The sequence below is a fragment of the Macaca nemestrina genome, chromosome 17, assembly GCF_043159975.1.
Source record: "Macaca nemestrina isolate mMacNem1 chromosome 17, mMacNem.hap1, whole genome shotgun sequence".
In the NCBI taxonomy this organism is placed as follows: Eukaryota; Metazoa; Chordata; class Mammalia; order Primates; family Cercopithecidae; genus Macaca; species Macaca nemestrina.
This window is the reverse complement of record NC_092141.1, coordinates 68384910-68401961: the sequence shown is the minus strand read 5'-3', so window position 1 is coordinate 68401961 and position 17052 is coordinate 68384910. Positions and strand designations below refer to the sequence as shown.

The following is a 17052-nucleotide window of genomic DNA, read 5'->3' as shown; positions in this document are numbered from 1 at the left end:
GCTTGACCCTAGGCTGTGGAAGCTGGGGTTGGGGTGGGCAGAGGCTCTTGGCGAACGCCAGGCTCCGCGCCTCTGGGATTTCTTGCACCTTTGCTACGGGTCGTGTCACTGAGGAGTCCTCCCAAGCCCGCGGTCCAGACCCCTTCCCATCGGCTCCTTCTCCCCGCCAAAGACGTCCCGGCCTCTAGGAGGGCTTCAGGGATCGCTGTCACTCCAACCATCAGGAAGGGCCGGCATCTCCGTCTGGGTTCCTGAGTCTCTCACAGGCGCCCTGTCCTTCCCCCTAGATAAAATATAAACCAGCCAGATCACTTACATGCTGCTAGCATGCCCCATGGCTCCCCCTCCCTTGCTAATCCCAATCCTTAGGAGCAGAAGACAACTCTGGAGACCCCCAGCATTCCCTCTCTGGTCAGACTAGGCTGCCCTGTTTGCAAAAATACTGGACCTCCCAACCTACATCCCCAGCTGTGCCCTCCACCCAGCTCCTGGGGAATGATGAGTCCCAATAGCAGGGCTGGGACCTCAGACTTCTGCTAGGGGTGCTGAAGGCCAGGTACCTGAGATGACGTGGGGTGTGGTGGGGCATGGCAGGTGGGAAAGCTGATAAGTCCCCACTCTAACCTTTTTTGTACCCATGCTAGGGGACCACAAGTCACTGAAGAACAAGATTGGAGGCAGGGAACCCCTTCCTGGGTCCTCTGCTTCCCCAAGGACCCAGGGCCTCTGCTGGGGATGAGGGAACTGCCTCTAGCTTGTGATGCCCCCATCCCCCGCTCTATTTTAGGCCCAGGAGAGGTGAGAAGGCGATTTCCCAGGAGGCGCTGACATCAATGCAGGGAACGAAGTGACTCCCCCCACCCCCAACCACCTGCCATGCCAGACCCAGATGCTCAGCAAGGCTGAGCCAATTCTTCCTTCGCTTTGGAGACATCTCGAGAACCTCCTCCAAGATGTAGGCGCGAGGAGGCTCCTGGGAATGAGGGCCTACTATGTGGTATTCCTGGAAACTCATGATGAGTCCCGAGGGAGAGATTGTGCTCCTCATTTTACAGAGGGGGAAACTGAGGCTCTGAGAGGTTATGTGAGCTTCCCAAAGTCACACAGCTGGTCAGTGAGAGGCATGTCCCCTACTCCAGAGCCTCACTCCTCTTAGCCACCCCTAGTCCTACTTCCACCTCTGCCCTCCATTTGGGACCAGAGAGGACTGGTATATCTGGTCCCTTGCACCCTCACCACACACCCCAGACACGAAAGTGGCTGTCTGCTCCAGCCTGCCTATGTCCCAGGGCCACATCAGCAAGTCCTGATCAGGAGTGCCCCTCAGTAGGCTGGGTGAGGTTTGTCATTTCACAGTGGGGGCCCGGGGCTGGGAGAGTCTGGGTCCTCCGACATGTTCAAGACCATAGAGTAAGCCCAATCTGTGGTCCAGGTCTCTTCACCAGAGGCATGTTCCTACCACATCGGTGGCCCTGGGACCCTAGACTTCGTGTTGGGAAGACCTGATGAGCCCTAAGAGTGACTCTCCCTGGTGGCACCCTGGGCTAGTTCCAGTGGGGACTAAGTCATATGGCTCCCTGGCCCCGGTAGCCACTTATATTCCTGGGTTCCCTGACTCCCAGCAGATCTGGCCAGAATTTACTACTTTTTGTTTTGTTTTGTTTTGTTTTGAGACGGAGTTTCCCTCTGTTGCCCAGGCTGGAGTGCAGTGATGCGATTTCGGCTGACTGCAAGCTCCGCCTCTCAGGTTCACACCATTCTCCTGCCTCAGCCTCCTGAGTAGCTAGGACTACAGGTGCCCGCCACCATGCCTCATTTTTTTTTTGTATTTTTAGTAGCAACGGGGTTTCACATGTTAGCCAGGATGGTCTCGATCTCCTGACCTCGTGATCCGCTCGCCTTGGCCTCCCAAAGTGCTGGGATTACAGGCATGAGCCACCGCGCCCGGCCAGAACTTACTATATATTTTTTTCTTTTGGAGAGTGTTGCTCTGTCGCCCAGTCTGGAGTAAAGTGGCGAGATCTCAGCTCACTTCAACCTCCACCTCTGGGGTCAAGTGATTCTCTTGCCTCAGCCTCCTGAGTAGCTAGGACAACAGGCGTGTGTCACCATACCCGGCTAATTTTTTGTATTTTTAGTAGAGATGGGATCTCACCATGTTGAGCAGGCTGTTCTCAACCTCCTAAATTCAGGCAATCTGTCTGCCTCCCAGAGTGCTAGGATTACAGGTGTGAGCCACCGCGCCTGGCCTAGACTTTTTTTGAGATGGAGTTTTGCTCTTGTTGCCCAGGCTGGAGTGCAATGGCATGATCTCAGCTCACTGCAACCTCCACCTCCCCGGTTTGAGCGATTCTCCTGCCTCAGCCTCCCAAGTAGCTGGGATTACAGGCATGTGCCACCATGCCCAGTTAATTTTGTATTTTTAGTAGAGATGGGGTTTCTCCATGTTGGTCAGGCTGGTCTCGAACTCCTGACCTCAGGTGATCTGCCCACCTCGGCCTCCTAAAGTGCTGGGATTACAGGCGTGAGCCCACTGCACCCAGCCTGTTTTTTTTTTTTTTTTGAGATGGAATCTCACTCTGTTGCTCAGGCTGGAGTGCAGTGGCACAATCTCAGCTCACTGCAACCTCCTTCTCCTGGGTTCAAGTGACTCTCCTGCCTTAGCCTCCCAAGTAGCTGGGATTACAGGTGTGCACCACCATGCCTGACTAACTTTTGTATTTTTAGTAGAGATGGGGTTTAACCATGCTGGCCAGGCTGTTCTCAAACTCCTGGCCTCAAGCAGTCTGCCTGCTTCAGCCTCCCAAAGTGCTGGGATTGCAGGCGATAGACCTTATTTTTTAATTTTTTGAGGGTATCTCTCTGTTGCCCAGGCTGGAGAACTAGTGGCACAATCATAGCTTCCTGTAACCTTGACCTCTTGGGCTCAAGTGATCTCCTGCCTGAGCCTCCCGAATAGCAGGGACTACAGGTGGCGTCACCAAGCTTGGCTTTTTTGTTTTTGTTTTTGAGATGGAGTCTTGTTCTGTTGCCCAGGCTGGAGTGCAATGGTGTGATCTTGGCTCACTGCAACCTCCTCCTCCCACCGGGTTCCAGCATTCTCCTGCCTCAGCCTCTCGAGTAGCTGGGGTTACAGGTGTGCACCACCACATCCGGCTAATTTTTGTATTTTTAGTAGAGACAGGGTTTCACCATGTTGGCCAGACTGGTCTTGAACTCCTGACCTCAAGTGATCTGCCCACTTTGGCCTCCCAAAGTGCTGGGATTACAGGTGTGAGCCACCATGCCCAGCACTTTTGTATTTTTTGTAGAGATTGGGTTTCATCATGTTGTCCTGGCTGGTCTCAACTCCTGGACTCAAGAGACCCACTCACCGCAGCCTCCCAAAGTGCTGGGATTACAGGCATGAGGCTAATGCTTGGCTAACAAATTTTTTTTTTTTTTGTAGAGATGGGGGTCTTTTTATGCTGCCCAGGTCAGTCTCGAACTCTTGGACTCAAGTGATCCTACAGCCTCAGCCTCCCAAAGTGCTGGGATTAGATCACATCTGTGAGCCCCGGCACCCGGCCTTGGTTAGACCTCTTGCCTCTCCCTTGAGCACAGTCCCCAGTCCCTGAGGTTCCACCTCCCCTGTCTTATGCTTGCCTCAGCTCTCTTAGGAGCCGTGGGCTCCCCACACAGAAAGCTTGCTTCATGTTCTCTCACCCACCTTCCTTCCTGAGGTCAGGGCTGTCTGTCTTCTCATTGGTGGTCCCTCATCACACTGGGACTTCAGAAGAGCAGGGCTTGTCTTCCTCATCAGACCTGATCCTGATAGCAAGGGCTGTTTTCTGCTTAGATCGGGGCAGGCCTGTGTCTCCCCCTCAAACACAGGGTTCCCTGGGGGGCCCCACCCCAACTCCTCAGCTATGGCTGGCTCCTTCAGTCCTTACGCCCATCCCTTGAGGGTGGGGCCACTGTTTCTGCTGCCCTGATGCCACCCTTGGGGTTGCTCTTCCTGAGGGAGCTGTGGGGTCCTGAGAGGTTGGGGTCTGGCCTCCCTTAGGAAGCCCCTCCCGTAGGAGGCCGGGGCCTCCTTCCTTCTGCCACTCTTCTAGCCCTTCAGCCGATTCTCTCAAATTTTCCTGCACAAGGGCCAAGTTGGGGATGCAGGGCAAAGACCTTGTCTCCACTTCAGGTAAGGGAGGGGTGCTGGTTGCCTCCAGCCCTGGGGTGATACCATGGGCAGTGATTCCTGCCAGTGGAGGCCATCCAGGCCTGGTGCCCAGCCTTAAGGCCTGCAGCACAGACCATGCTAGTCAAGGGGGCAGGATTCAGGGCTCTGGGCTGGGGTCCCAATCCTGCCTCCCCCATGAACTGGCTGTGTGACCTTAAGCAAGCCCGCTGGCCTCTCTGGGCCTTGGTTTCCTCATCCATGATGCAGGGGTTAGAAAACCAGCCCCACTCACAGTGCTCCTCTCGGGGATGATGGTTGAGCTGCCCGTGCTTGGAGCAGCGTCTGGTGCATGAAAGGGGCTCAGTCACCCGGGGCTCGCACCGTCCAAGGTGCCGAGGAGCAAACCGGCTCCCTGGCCCTTGCCCAGGACACCAGGCCTCTCTACGGCTTAGGGGCCTTGGTGTCCTCTCTCTACCCAGTGCAGAGAGAACCTATGCCTGATGTCGTGGTATGAGGGGTGGCAGCAGGGGAAGCGCCCAACATTTGGACAGAAGTTCATCCTGCTTCCTCTCAGATGCCAGCCCAGGATCCAAGGACCGTTCTTCTCATCTGCATAGCTCTCCTGGGAAACCTCATGCTCCTCCCTCTCAGGTGTCCAAGTGGCCCCTCTTTTAATCTCTAAAGCTCTCAGGCTTCACCAAGGGAAGAGTTGGGGGGCACCTGGGGCACCAGGATCCCAGGCACACTCATCCTTTGGGAGGTTTGTGGGGCTCACAGTCACACCCATAAGGGCCCAATTGCCACTTCTCTTCCACGCAAGGGATCCTCCTGGAGCTGAGGAGAGATGGTCCTTGGGAGGGGGCCTGGGACAGGAGGTCTCAGTGTCCCTCAGCAGCTTCATCCACAAACGCACACCCGAGATGAGGACGCCAGTTACCAAGGGACACTGCCAGGTGGGAATTAGTGAGAATAAGCTTTATGTAAGTTTCGGAAGGAGGCCTCACAGGCATGTGTGCCTGTGGTAATATGTTATTTATTGAGACAGTGTGCCAAGCTCTGTGCCACATACCTCACAAACATATCTGATTTCATTCTTGTGACTTCCTAGCAAGGTAGCAACTAGCATTACCTCCATTTTTTGTATGTATGTATTTATGTATTTATTTATTTTTGAGACAAAGTCTCACCCTGTTGCCCAGGCTGGAGTAGAGTGGTGCAATCTCGGCTCACTGCAACCTCTGCCTCCCGAGTTCAAGCGATTCTCTTGCCTCAGCCTCCGGAGCGAAAGGCGCACCACCACGCCCAGCTTTGTATTTTTAGTAGAGATGCGGTTTCGCTATGTTGGCCAGGCTGGTCTTGAACTCCTGACCTCAAATGATCCACCCAGCTCGGCCTCCCAAAGTGCTGGGTTTACAGGCGTGAGCCACTGTGTCCAGCCTAGATTACCTCCATTTTTTAGATCAAGAAAACAGTTTGAGCTGGGCACAGCTGAAACTCCCCTGGGAAGGGGAGCCAAGATCCAGGATGAGGAGGAATTCTCAGGTATGTAGCATTCCTGCTGGTGGCAGGACAGGGAAGGACATAAAAGATTTGCTGGTGGTCACAGTATTTTATTATAGGAAAGGGCCCTGAAATAATCTCATCCGAGCCCCTTAAAGACGAGGAAACTGAGGCCCGAGTAATAGAGGCATTTTTCTGAGGTCACAGTGTGAGTTGGGGACAGCTAGCTCATGCATTCCACCCAGCAGAAGGAAGTTGGGGTGGAGCTACCAATTGGCCACATCTGCCTAGAAGTGAAAGGCTCAGCAAGAAGAGGCAAGAACAAAGGCCTCGGGACCTAGTCTGAGGAAAGCAGTTAGGGCTGGAGGGCTCTTCAGGTGTCTCGGAGCTGACTCGGGGCAGACGGCAAGGCCTGTGCTGAATGAACGAACGAGGGAATGGGCAATGGTGAGGAAGGGCAGGGGGACAGGAGAACCAGGCCACTGAGGGGCTGCTGGGACCAAGGGAGCCAGGCTTCAAGGAGGAAAGAAAGGAGAAAAGGAACCAACTTTGGTCATCAGTAGCCTGTCCATGACCTTGGAATAGATGATCCTAGTGGAATGCTTCAGGCAGAGCTACCCAGGAAGGAAGTGTGGAAGGGAAGGAGGTGAAGAGGAGGCGGTAGGTATAGACTGCAGGAAGGAGCCAGAGAACAGAAGGTGGGAGTCTTCAAGTATTTGAAGTTGATTTACTGAATCAACTCAAGTGGTTTCCAGGACAGAAGCATGGCATTTTGGGGCAGATGGGAGAGGTGGCAAGTCTGAGAAGGAAACCAACAAGGGTGGTTGGCTAGGTGGGCTGGAGGGCCAGGGACAGACAGCGTGACTTATGGAGGGAGGACACCTCTTCAGAAAGAAACAGAAACATGTTGAAAAGGGACTGACTGCAAGATGAAGCAGTGTCCACTGGGTCTGGGTCAAAGTCATCTGGTGCGGGAGGGGGATGTGGAAAGGGGGCTGCAGTGGAAAGGAGTCTGAGCAGTGCTCATGCCAAGGAGCCACTGCGGGACCTCATTCATATCCAGCAGCACCCATCCATCCTGGGTCACGTCTCAGGTATTCTGGGTTCACCTCTAACCTGAATCTACAGCCAGGAAGCCGCAATGGAGAAATGGCTGAAGAGCGTTCCAGCCTTGGGGTTTGGCCTGGCAGAGATGTCCAAGGTCATGATCATTGAGATAGGAGGGGAAGGCAAGAGTACCCGGACGTGAGGTTCGGGGAATGGGTCCTGGGCAGCTGACAATGAGGGCACCCGAACCCAGCACCACGGGCTTTGTGCGAGCAGCAGGTAAAGGTATCAAAGTCTGAGACAGGGGCGAGGGGAAACTTCCTCATGCAGAGGGGTGGTGTCATGGGGAATGAGGCAACCCCATGTCACAAAAGGAAAGGGATGAACCCAGCAGCACCCAGACATAAACCACAGTCTGGCTTCAGGGAAGAGGACTGAGCCCTTAGCAGGAATCTCCGTCAGGGCAAAGGAGTTTTCTTGGGAGGGATGAAGGGGCATATCCTCTGCTGGCAACCACTCCCTAGGCAACAGAGCCAAGTAAGTGACCAGATGAGACTAGGTAAAGGAGGCTGGGCAGGGACAGAGGCAGCCCTGCTCCCTGGAGCCCTTAGCCCTTGGGCAAGGCCGGCAGGAGGGTTGTGGCACTTACACGTGTGTGACTTGCAGGAGGTCCCATCCCACCATCTAGTGATTCTGTCCATCGCTCCTGGCCCGCAGCCCTGCCTTGGGTCACTGGAGGGCAGATCAAGGACTGACATATGGCATTCCAGCCCCATGTTATTAACAAATTTATTTACATTTCCTGAACCAAAATTAATTGTAAAATTTAACAGGAAGGGGGTAACATGACCTCTAAGGTGGGCTGTACACAAAGTTGCTCTATTTCCAAACTAATAACTTGAGTCCTCACCCACAGCTGGGTCCCCTCTTCTTCCTTTGAAAGGAGATACAGAATAGCACCAGGCTTCCGGGAGCTTCAACATTTAAAGAGACAAACCCACGGACACAGAGAAGGGTGAGAAGAACCACAGTACAAATTATAATGAAAGAAAAAGTGGCCAGAGAATCGATAGCAAACCCATTTCTGTCTCCAGATTAATGGCTTGGCTGCCAGAAATGGGGGGAGGTCCTTGGGGAAGGAGAGGAGGGACCGAGGGAGGAGGGTGATGTGGAAGTTGGCAGGTGACACACTGGCCCCGGAACAGCCGAACTCCGGGCAGGCAGCTCAAGCTGAGGAGGCAGAGAAGGGCCAAGAGGGGTCCCAGAGGGGGCTCTGGCCACATCCTGGGCTCAGGGGAAAGGTCAGTGCTGGGCCCCAACTAAGTGCCTGGGGGAGGGAGCTCTGTGAGTGGCGCAGCTCGAGCCCCTCCTCTGCTTCATATGTTCCTGAGGATCTGTGTGTGGGAGCGTGGGGGGCTGGGGGAGGGGATAAACACAGGCATTTCGGAAAGCAGGAGCGGCCACATGCTCGTGGGAAAGGAGGTCGGGCTTGGGGGTGGAGCACACCAACAGCTAACCCGCGGCTCTGCAGAGAGGCAAGGGCCTGCGGAGGGCCAGGAAGCCAGGCCAGGACTCCTGCTGCCCCAGCTCCTTTGTGGTCCCTCCCCATGCCAACTTTGCCTCTGTCTCCTGGCGTGGGTGGCCAGTCTCAGCTGGGCAAGCCCACTGTGGACTCTGCCTGGTCAGGAATATGGCAGGAGGCGGGGGTAGGAGAGGGCAGCCCCCAGTCCAGATTCTCTCCCAAAGACCTGGCCAGTGGGAGGGCTGGCTCTGTTGGCTCCATGGAGCCGAGCGTGACAGCTGCTTGCTGGACTTCAAAGGCCAGGCCTGGGCCCCCTTCTGGCTCTTTTGGGGAAGTCCTGGGGCTCTGCCCCTCCTGTGTCCTGGTCAGCCCTGGCCGGGTGTGCAGCACACAGCAGGGGAATAAATTGTATCTGTGGCCCTTCAATCTGGAGCTGCCTGGCTCCGTGAAGAGCCAAGTACCTTGGGGACTCATAGGAGCAGCTCTCTGCCGGCATGGGGCTGGGGCTGGGGCTGGGGCTGGGGTTGGGACCAGGGCTGGGAGACAGGGCGACAGGGCACCTGGAGAGGCTGGGGGGCCCAGAGGCATCAGGAACAGCTGGCTCCTGCACTGGCTGGCAGGGGCTGCAGGAGGGAGGTAGACCTGCTCTCTGCAGGTGCTCCTGAGGGCTGCACACTGGTAGCTGAGTGCAGGGGGGCTGATGGCCAGCCTGGAGCTGTGGGGCAGCTGGGGAGCTGGCCAGCCTCCTGGGATACAGGGCCAGGGGTTGCACACTCAGAATCCTCAGGCCCTGGGGGCCATCCTTCCCCCGGCCAGTGGGGCTGTGTGGCCCAGAACTCTCCTGGTCTGTCTGTGGGCTGCCAGGGGAAGGGGTCTGGGAGAGAGAGGCAGGTCTGTGAGTGGCACAAGGGCTGGAGAGAGGTGAGGAGCCTGGACTCATGGCCTGGAAGGGGAAGACAGGGAAGATGCTTGCCACCGGTTGTCCTGGTGCCACAGGGGTTGGGTGCTATTGGGACAAAAAATGAAGCCTGTGGCCAAGAGGCCCCCACTCTCTTCTCAGCATTGCCACTGGGGAACTGAACCTTGCGCTTGTGGCCAACAAGTGCCAGGTCTAGGCCAGAGGAGAGTTCCATAAAACCAGAGCTAGGCAGCAGGCGTTGGCAAGCAGGGTTCCTAGACACCAGTGTCTCTGGGGTGTCCATAAACACATCGACTAACCCCCTCAGGTCCTGGCAGCTTGCTATAGGTTCAGGTACCTCATCAGTCCCTGCACGTTCAGCTGGTGCCTGCGTGCTGTTCACTGTCCCATCCTGCTTTGGGACACCTGACACCTGGCAGCTGTCTTCCTTCCTTATCCTGGGAGATGCTGCCCTGGGATGGGAGGGCTGGCGGGGGTGCAGAGTCTTAGGACAGAGAGGGTCACAGTCAGAAGCTGGGGAACCTGACCACCTGTTGAGACAGAAACACCCAGTGAGCTGCAGGTTTCAACTTCACAGCAGGCCTGGGCCAGGGCTGAGGGCACAGGGAGAGCCGCCACAGCTGGCGGTTCATGTGCCGAGATGGCTGCCTTCTCTGAGGCCCTGTGTGAAAGTCCTCCTGTTTGGCTCTGAACCTGCCGCAGCAGTTAGCACTGTGTGCACTTCTCTTGGCTCTGTGGCCTGTGGTTGGGGCTGGCCAGAGGAATACGTTAGAGGCTATTCCATTTCATGACTTCACAGAGGAGGCTGTGCCCTTTGGCAGCTGAAGAAAGCAGTGCAGTTCCTGGCTGTGCGAGTTGAGCTTGAGGTGGAGATTTGGGGTGAGAGGTGAAGCCATAGCTCCAGATGGGAGAGGGTCTGCCTTGCTGGCAGCAAGGGGAAGCGGAGCTCAGAGGGCCCTGGAATTCCCACCAAACCCCATGCAGTCCTTCCTTCTGGTGGTGACTTCTACAGAGGGAGAAAGACTTTACTCTTCACCTATCTAGGAGAGGCCCGAGAACTACCCCCCTGCTCCCTGGCCAGAATTGCTTATCATCCACATCAAAGCCCGTGGGGTAGGAAGGGAGCCACAGTCTGGTCTGGGTCTAGTCTTCATCAACTGAGGCCACAAATGGAGGTCTTTTAATTTTTTTTTGGCCACCCCCAAAACAAACAGGACTGAGGATGAGGGGAAAGGAAGGTGAGAAAAGAGGAAAACATCACAGTCTGGTCCCAGCAGCCACCAACCTGAGGGTCTCTTCCCACCCAGAGGGCAACAGAGGAGAGTGCAGACGCAGTTATGCCTGCCAGCATGGCACTCACCTGGGGAGGCCCGCCTGGAAAGGGATGTCTACAAAGCTGTGGCTGAGCTGGGCAATGATCCTGTCCACTTCTGCATATGGATGGGTTTCTAGGGCAAAGCCCTGGTGCTGGGCACTCTGAAGATGCTGCCGGGGGGTGAGAGGAGGACAGGGCATTACATGAGGCCTGGGGGGAGGGGGACATGGAAGCTGACCTCCCAGCCCATGCTATGGCCCTGGAGGACACAGCCACAGCAGCGTGGAGATTGCACAGGAAGGACTCATCCCCAGTGAGCAGGATCCCTCAAGGCACTCTGGGAGCAGCTGCTTAGCGGGGAAGGGGCTCACCACATGGAGCTCCTCGAAGGCCTCTTGGCAGCACTCGCAGTAGCCTTTCTTCCTCCTGGGCATGGTGCGGGCAGCTGATCGCAGGCTTGGCTCTCCATCCTTGGATTCTCTGGGGAGGGTACATAGTGTAGCAAAGTGGTTACTGCTGGGTCCCTTGGGGGAGGAGCCACTACTTAGGGCCTGGAGCCTAGGTCAAGGAGGGGAAGGACTGAGACGGCCAAGGGGCTGGGCAGGCACCAGAAGGTGGGCCTTCCCTGAGCTTGGTACCAATCATCTAAGAACGGCAAGAGAGGAACAAGGAAGAAGACATCTGGAGACCTCCCTGTGGGCAGCCTGTCTTATCTCTGTCCTTCTCTTTTTTTTTTAGACAGAGTCTAGCTTAGTCACCCAGGCTGGAGTGCAGTGGTGTGATCTCGGCTCACCGCAACCTTTCGCCTCCTGGGCTCAAGCCATTCTCCTGCCTCAGCCTCCCGAATAGCTGGGATTACAGGCACACACCACCACGCCCAGCTAATTTTTGTATTTTCAGTATAGATGGGGTTTCACCATGTTGGCCAGGCTGGTCTCGAACTCCTGACCTCAGGTGATCTGCCTGCCTTGGCCTCCCAAAGTGCTTGGATTATAGGCGTGAGCCACCGCTCCCGGCCATCTCCGTCCTCTTAAACCACAGGTGAGGATGGGGTGGTGAGAGCAGCAGCAAGAATCCCTTGTAGGAATTCCAACTCTGTGCTCAAACCTACACCCACATTCATGAGACCTGAAAGATGAAAGGGAAAAGGTCTCAACCACAGTGAAGGGACTGCTCTTCTTTTCCACCCTGAATGTCTCCCCAGCTTGGTTCAGTCTGTCCCTTCCCTCATGCTGCCTTGTGTCTCTCACAGTTGTCCTCACTGTCCACTAGGACTTTCAAACCTTCCTCAAGCCTGACTTTTTTTTTTAGACGGAGTCCCGCTCTGTCACCCCCAGGCTGGAGTGCAGCAGCACAACTTCAGCTCACTTCAACCTCTACCTCCTGGGTTCAAGTCTCTTGTCTCAGCCTCCCAAATAGCTGGGATTACAGGCACACACCACCACCCCCAGCTAATTTTTTTTTCTTTGCATTTTTAGTAGAGACAGGGTTTCGCCACATTGGCCAGGCTGATCTCAAACTCCTGACCTCATTTGATCCGCCCGCCTCAGCCTCCCAAAATGCTGGGATTACGGACTGAGCCACAACATCCGGCCAAACCTGACTTCTTATCTGAATATCAGCCCCATATTTCTAACAACTAAAGGGCATTTCTTTTTTTTTTTTTTTTTTTTTTTGAGACAGAGTCTCGCTCTGTCGCCCAGGCTGGAGTGCAGTGGCTGGATCTCGGCTCACTGCAAGCTCCGCCTCCCGGGTTCACGCCATTCTCCTGCCTCAGCCTCCCGAGTAGCTGGGACCACAGGCGCCTGCCACCTCGCCCGGCTAGTTTTTTTTTTGTATTTTTTAGTAGAGACGGGGTTTCACTGTGTTAGCTAGGATGGTCTCGATCTCCTGAACTCGTGATCTGCCCGTCTCGGCCTCCCAAAGTGCTAGGATTACAGGCTTGAGCCACAGCGCCCGGCCACTAAAGGGCATTTCTATCTGGCTATCCAGCAAACTCAGCAAGTCCAAAACACTCCTTTTAAAGACTTCCTAAGTATGACACAAAACCCAGACGATATACAGAAAAACTCATAAATTCAACTATATACAACTTTAAAATATGTATGCATGGCAAAGAATCATTAGCAAATGATATGGTTAGGCTTTGTGTCCCCACTCAAATCTCATATTGAATGTAACCCCTATAATCCCCAAGTGTCAACGGAGAGATCAGGTGGAGGTAACTGAATCATGGGGGTGGTTTCCCCCATGCTGTTCTTGTGATACTTAGTTCTCACGAGATGTGATGGTTTTATAAGGCGCTCTTTCCGCTTCGCTCAGCACTTCTCCTTCCTGCCACCTTGTGCAGAGGTGCCTTGCTTCCCCTTTGCCTTCCACCATGACTGTAAGTTTCCTGAGGCCTCCCCAGCCATGCTGAACTGTGAGTCTATTAAACCTCTTTCCTTTACAAATTATCCAGTCTCAAACAGGTCTGTATAGCAGTATGAAAATGGACTAATACAGCAAAGTTAAAAGACAAACCACAAACTTGGGGTTTTGTTGTCTTTTAAAAGTATTTACAACTTCTCTGCTCAGGGAGGCTTAGAAAAAAAGAAAAATATATATATTGATTTATTTACAACTGCCAGGTACGGTGGCTCACGCTTAGAATCCCTGCATTTTGGAAAGTCAAGGCGGGAGGATCGCTTGGGCCCAGGAGTTCGAGACTAGCCTGGGCAACATGGTGAAACCCTACCTCTACAAAAAATATAAAAATTAGCCAGGTGTGGTGGTGCGCAACTGTAGTCCCAGTTACTTGGGAGGCTGAGATGGGAGGATCGCCTGAGCCTGGGAAGTGGAGGTTACAGTGAGCAGAGAAAAGAAAATATTTACAACTAATGACAAAGAGCTCATTTTTCTAATAGGAGAAGGGCTCTTTACAAATCATTAAAGTGATCAATAACCCCAATAAAAAATGGGCAAAGTATATAAAGAAGGTTCATGTAAAGAGACTCAGACAACCAAACATACGCAAACATACTTAGCCTCATTCATAGTAAGAAAAAACAAAAATTGTAATTATACTGAGATACAGTTTTTAATCTGTTATACTGGAGGTCAACATATCTGCCAGTCACAGCATGAGGCGAGGGGATGGGAAACAGCCTCTCTCATGCAGTGCAGGTAACATATAAGTTGGTATCTCCTCCATGAAAAGCCATTTGGCTGAATTTATCAAAATTATAAATGCATATATCTTTTGACCCAATTATTTCTATCTTTAGGAATTTACTCCACAAATACAATTGTTCAAAATTGCAAATTTACTCTGAACATGATTTTCATTGGAGCTAATCTAAGCATCCATGAATAACAGACTGGTTAAATAAAATACAGTAAATACATTCCATATAATAGAATAATGGAATACCCTGCAGCCATAAAAGGGAACACAAATTTTTTTTTTTTTTTTTTTTGAGACAGGGTCTCACTCTGTCACCCAGGCTGTTGTGCAGAGGTACTACCTTGGCTCACTGCAACCTCCGCTTCCCATGCTTAAGTAATTCCCCAGCCTCAGGCTCCCGAGTAGCTGAGACTACAGGTTTGCACCACCACGCCTGGCTAATTTTTGTATTTTTAGTAGAGGTGGGGTTTTACCACGTTGCTCAGGCTGGTCTCAAACTCGTGGGCTCAAGTGGTCCACCTGCCTTGGCCTCCCAAGGTGCTGGGATTACAGGTATAAGCCACTGTGTCTGGCCAGATTTTTTAAAAATATAAAAATAGAGATGGTGGTCTCATTATGTTGCCCAGGCTGGTCTCGAACTCCTGGCCTCAAAGTGATCATTCCCCCTTGGCCTCCCCAAGTGCTGGGATTACAGGCGTGGTCTATCTTCAGAGATAGTTCATAGATACACAAGTACATATGTATCCTTCATTCCCTCTTCTTACATAAAGAATCATGGCCGGGCGCGGTGGCTCAAGCCTGTAATCTCAGCACTTTGGGAGGCCGAGACGGGCGGATCACGAGGTCAGGAGATCGAGACCATCCTGGCTAACACGGTGAAACCCCATCTCTACTAAAGAATACAAAAAAACTAGCTGGGCGAGGTGGTGGGCACCTGTAGTCCCTGCTACTCGGGAGGCCGAGGCAAGAGAATGGCGTAAACTTGGGAGGCGGAGCTTGCAGTGAGCCGAGATCCAGCCACTGCACTCCAGCCCGGGCGACAGAACCAGATTCCGTCTCAAAAAAAAAAAAAAAAAAAAAAAAAAAAAAAAAATTCATATAGGCTGGGCATTGTCGCTCATTCCTGTAATCCCAGCACTTTGGGAGGCTAAGGTGGGTGGATCACGAGGTCAGGAGTTTGAGACCAGTTCGCCAACATGGTGAAACCCCATCTCTACTAAAAATACAAAAAATTAGCCGGGCGTGGTGGTGTGTGCCCTGTAATCCCAACCACTCGGGAAGCTGAGGGAGGAGAATCGTGTGAACCCGGGAGGTGGAGGTTGCAGTAAGCAGAGATCACCCCACTGCACACCTGCCTAGGCAACAAACAGTGAGAGACTCATTCTCAAAAAAAAAAAAAAAAAGAATCATATAGTATTGACTGTGCTGATAGTATTGACTGTGCTGGATGTTACTTGGTTTTTCTTTTCATGCTGCCCCAGGCTGCACTCTCCATTTGGCAGGGGTGAGGCACCACTCGGATCTCCTCCAGCCTCTACCCCTGGGAGGAAGGTTGCACCGGTGAGGGGATAGAACTGGAGGCTGGGTGTGGAATATAGACTTTTCACATTAAACCATTTGTAACACAAATTTTAAACTTTTTAAGTTTTTAAAATTTTAAACTTTAAAATAATGATTTCAAAAATGTAAAAATTTAAACACTTCTTCCTACACAGATTTTCCACATACATACACACACGTCTGGAACTTTGATGTCCTACCAAGGCCAACCCCCTGCCTAGGCTCCTCACATGCAGATACCAAAGCTTCATTGCTTCATCTTCCCTTTAAAGCCTCTTAGCTCCTCTGTGATCTCAAGGCCATCCCAGGCCTAGCATCACTACCAGCGCCAAGCCTGGGTCACCTTCTGACTGGCTCTCTCTGGTATCCCTTGTATTGGGACTTAACCTCACCTCTTTCTCTCCTTGCTCCCACTTCATCTACTGCCACATTCCCTTAAATTTTTCCCTCTTATTTGTACTATTTTCTGACCCACAGCCTTTGTCAGATGGAAACCACAGACCCTCCTTGGCCCCAGGAACTCTAGGGCTAAGAGTCTGCTCTATTCTTTCCTGGTCTATAACCCCATAGCCCAGAGGTTAGAAAGGGTCTGAGAAGGCATCTCACCCATCACCTGAGCTGAACTCCTTCTCTACTTTGGTTAATGAGGGTTCAAATTCTCAAACATCTGCACAGTAGACATATTAACAAGCCCACAAGCCATGAGTCACGTAATACAGTGATCTTCTCTCCCGCCCTGCCCCTTAGTTATTCCTGACATTTGGCCCAACCAGTTTAAACTTTGATATTCACTAAAATCACCTGGGAGCTTGTAAAACACAGCTTTTGGGGCTCCATCATCAGAGATTTTGATTCTATAGATGTGGGGTGGAGTTCAGGACCCTGCATCAGGGTTTCATTCTGTCACCCAGGCTGGAGTGCAGTGGCACAACCATAGCTTACTGCAACCTTGCACTCCTGGGCTCAAATGATCGTCCTGCCTTAGCCATCTGAGTAGGTGGGACTACAGGCACTTGTCATCACGCTTGACTAATTTTTTTTTTTTTTTTTTGAGAACGGGTCTCACTCCATCGCCCAGGCTGGAGTGCAGTGGCACAATCTCAGCTCACTACAACCTCTGCCTGCTGGGTTCAAGCAATTCTCCTGCTTCAGCCTCCCGAGTAGCTGGGATTACAGGTGTGCGCCACCATGCCCAGCTAATTTTTTTTTTTTGGCATTTTTAGTAGAGATGGAGTTTCACCATATTGGCCAGGCTTGCCTCAAACTCCTGACCTCAAGTGATCTGCCCACCTTGTCCTCCCAAAGTGCTGGAATTACGGGCATGAGCCTCTCTGCCCGACTCATAATTTTTTACGTTTTTTTTTTTTTTTTTTGTAGAGACAGGGTCTTGCTATGTTTGTGTGCCCAAGTTGGTTTCAAACTCCTGGCCTCACATGATCCTCCCACTTTGTCATCTTAAAGTGCTGAGATTACAGGTATCACCCGTTGTGCCCAGTTAGAACTTGCATTTTTAATGAGACCTCAGGGGACTCTGATGATGGTGGTCTATGAGTTTGAGAAAGCAGTCTATTGTCCTCACACCATGTTCGGTTGCAATGGTCCATGCTCTGGGGGAAACAGTGCAGGCCAGGGGTTCTGGGTGGACAGGGTAAGAGTGCTGTGGCTCAGCAGTGAATTAGCAAATAAGTCTTCTTGGACTCTTAAGGAGAAAGGGGTGCCCCTCACAACCCTGGCACCTCCCTTTCTTCTTCAAGTTAAATTCTTCAGTACGGATGAAGAACACAAAATAAAATGGATGAATGCTCCTAGTCTCTCTTCTCTGGGCTACATTCCCAGAATAGACTTTGCCTAAGGAGCAAACACATGG

The 17052-nt window shown here is 52.6% G+C and overlaps 1 protein-coding gene and 1 pseudogene across 3 annotated transcripts in view; both read right to left on the bottom strand.

The window, feature by feature from the left end:
* Window positions 1-202: 202 nt before the first annotated feature.
* Window positions 203-7490, bottom strand: LOC139359303 (protein DBF4 homolog B-like; annotated as a pseudogene).
* The window catches only part of LOC105468987 (DBF4B-CDC7 kinase regulatory subunit), a 29093-nt gene continuing 19519 nt past the window's right edge, over window positions 7479-17052 (bottom strand). For 2 of the 3 annotated variants that reach the window (XM_071083269.1, XM_024788770.2), the window contains 3 exons: window positions 10831-10939; window positions 10505-10629; window positions 7479-9674 (listed from right to left, as the gene is read on the bottom strand). In XM_071083269.1, coding sequence (XP_070939370.1) covers window positions 8813-9674; window positions 10505-10629; window positions 10831-10939 — 1096 coding nt within the window. In that variant the 3' untranslated portion in view covers window positions 7479-8812. Of the gene's footprint in view, window positions 10151-10504; window positions 10630-10830; window positions 10940-17052 lie in introns of all 3 variants that reach the window. The other variant, XM_071083270.1, reaches the window with a different exon arrangement.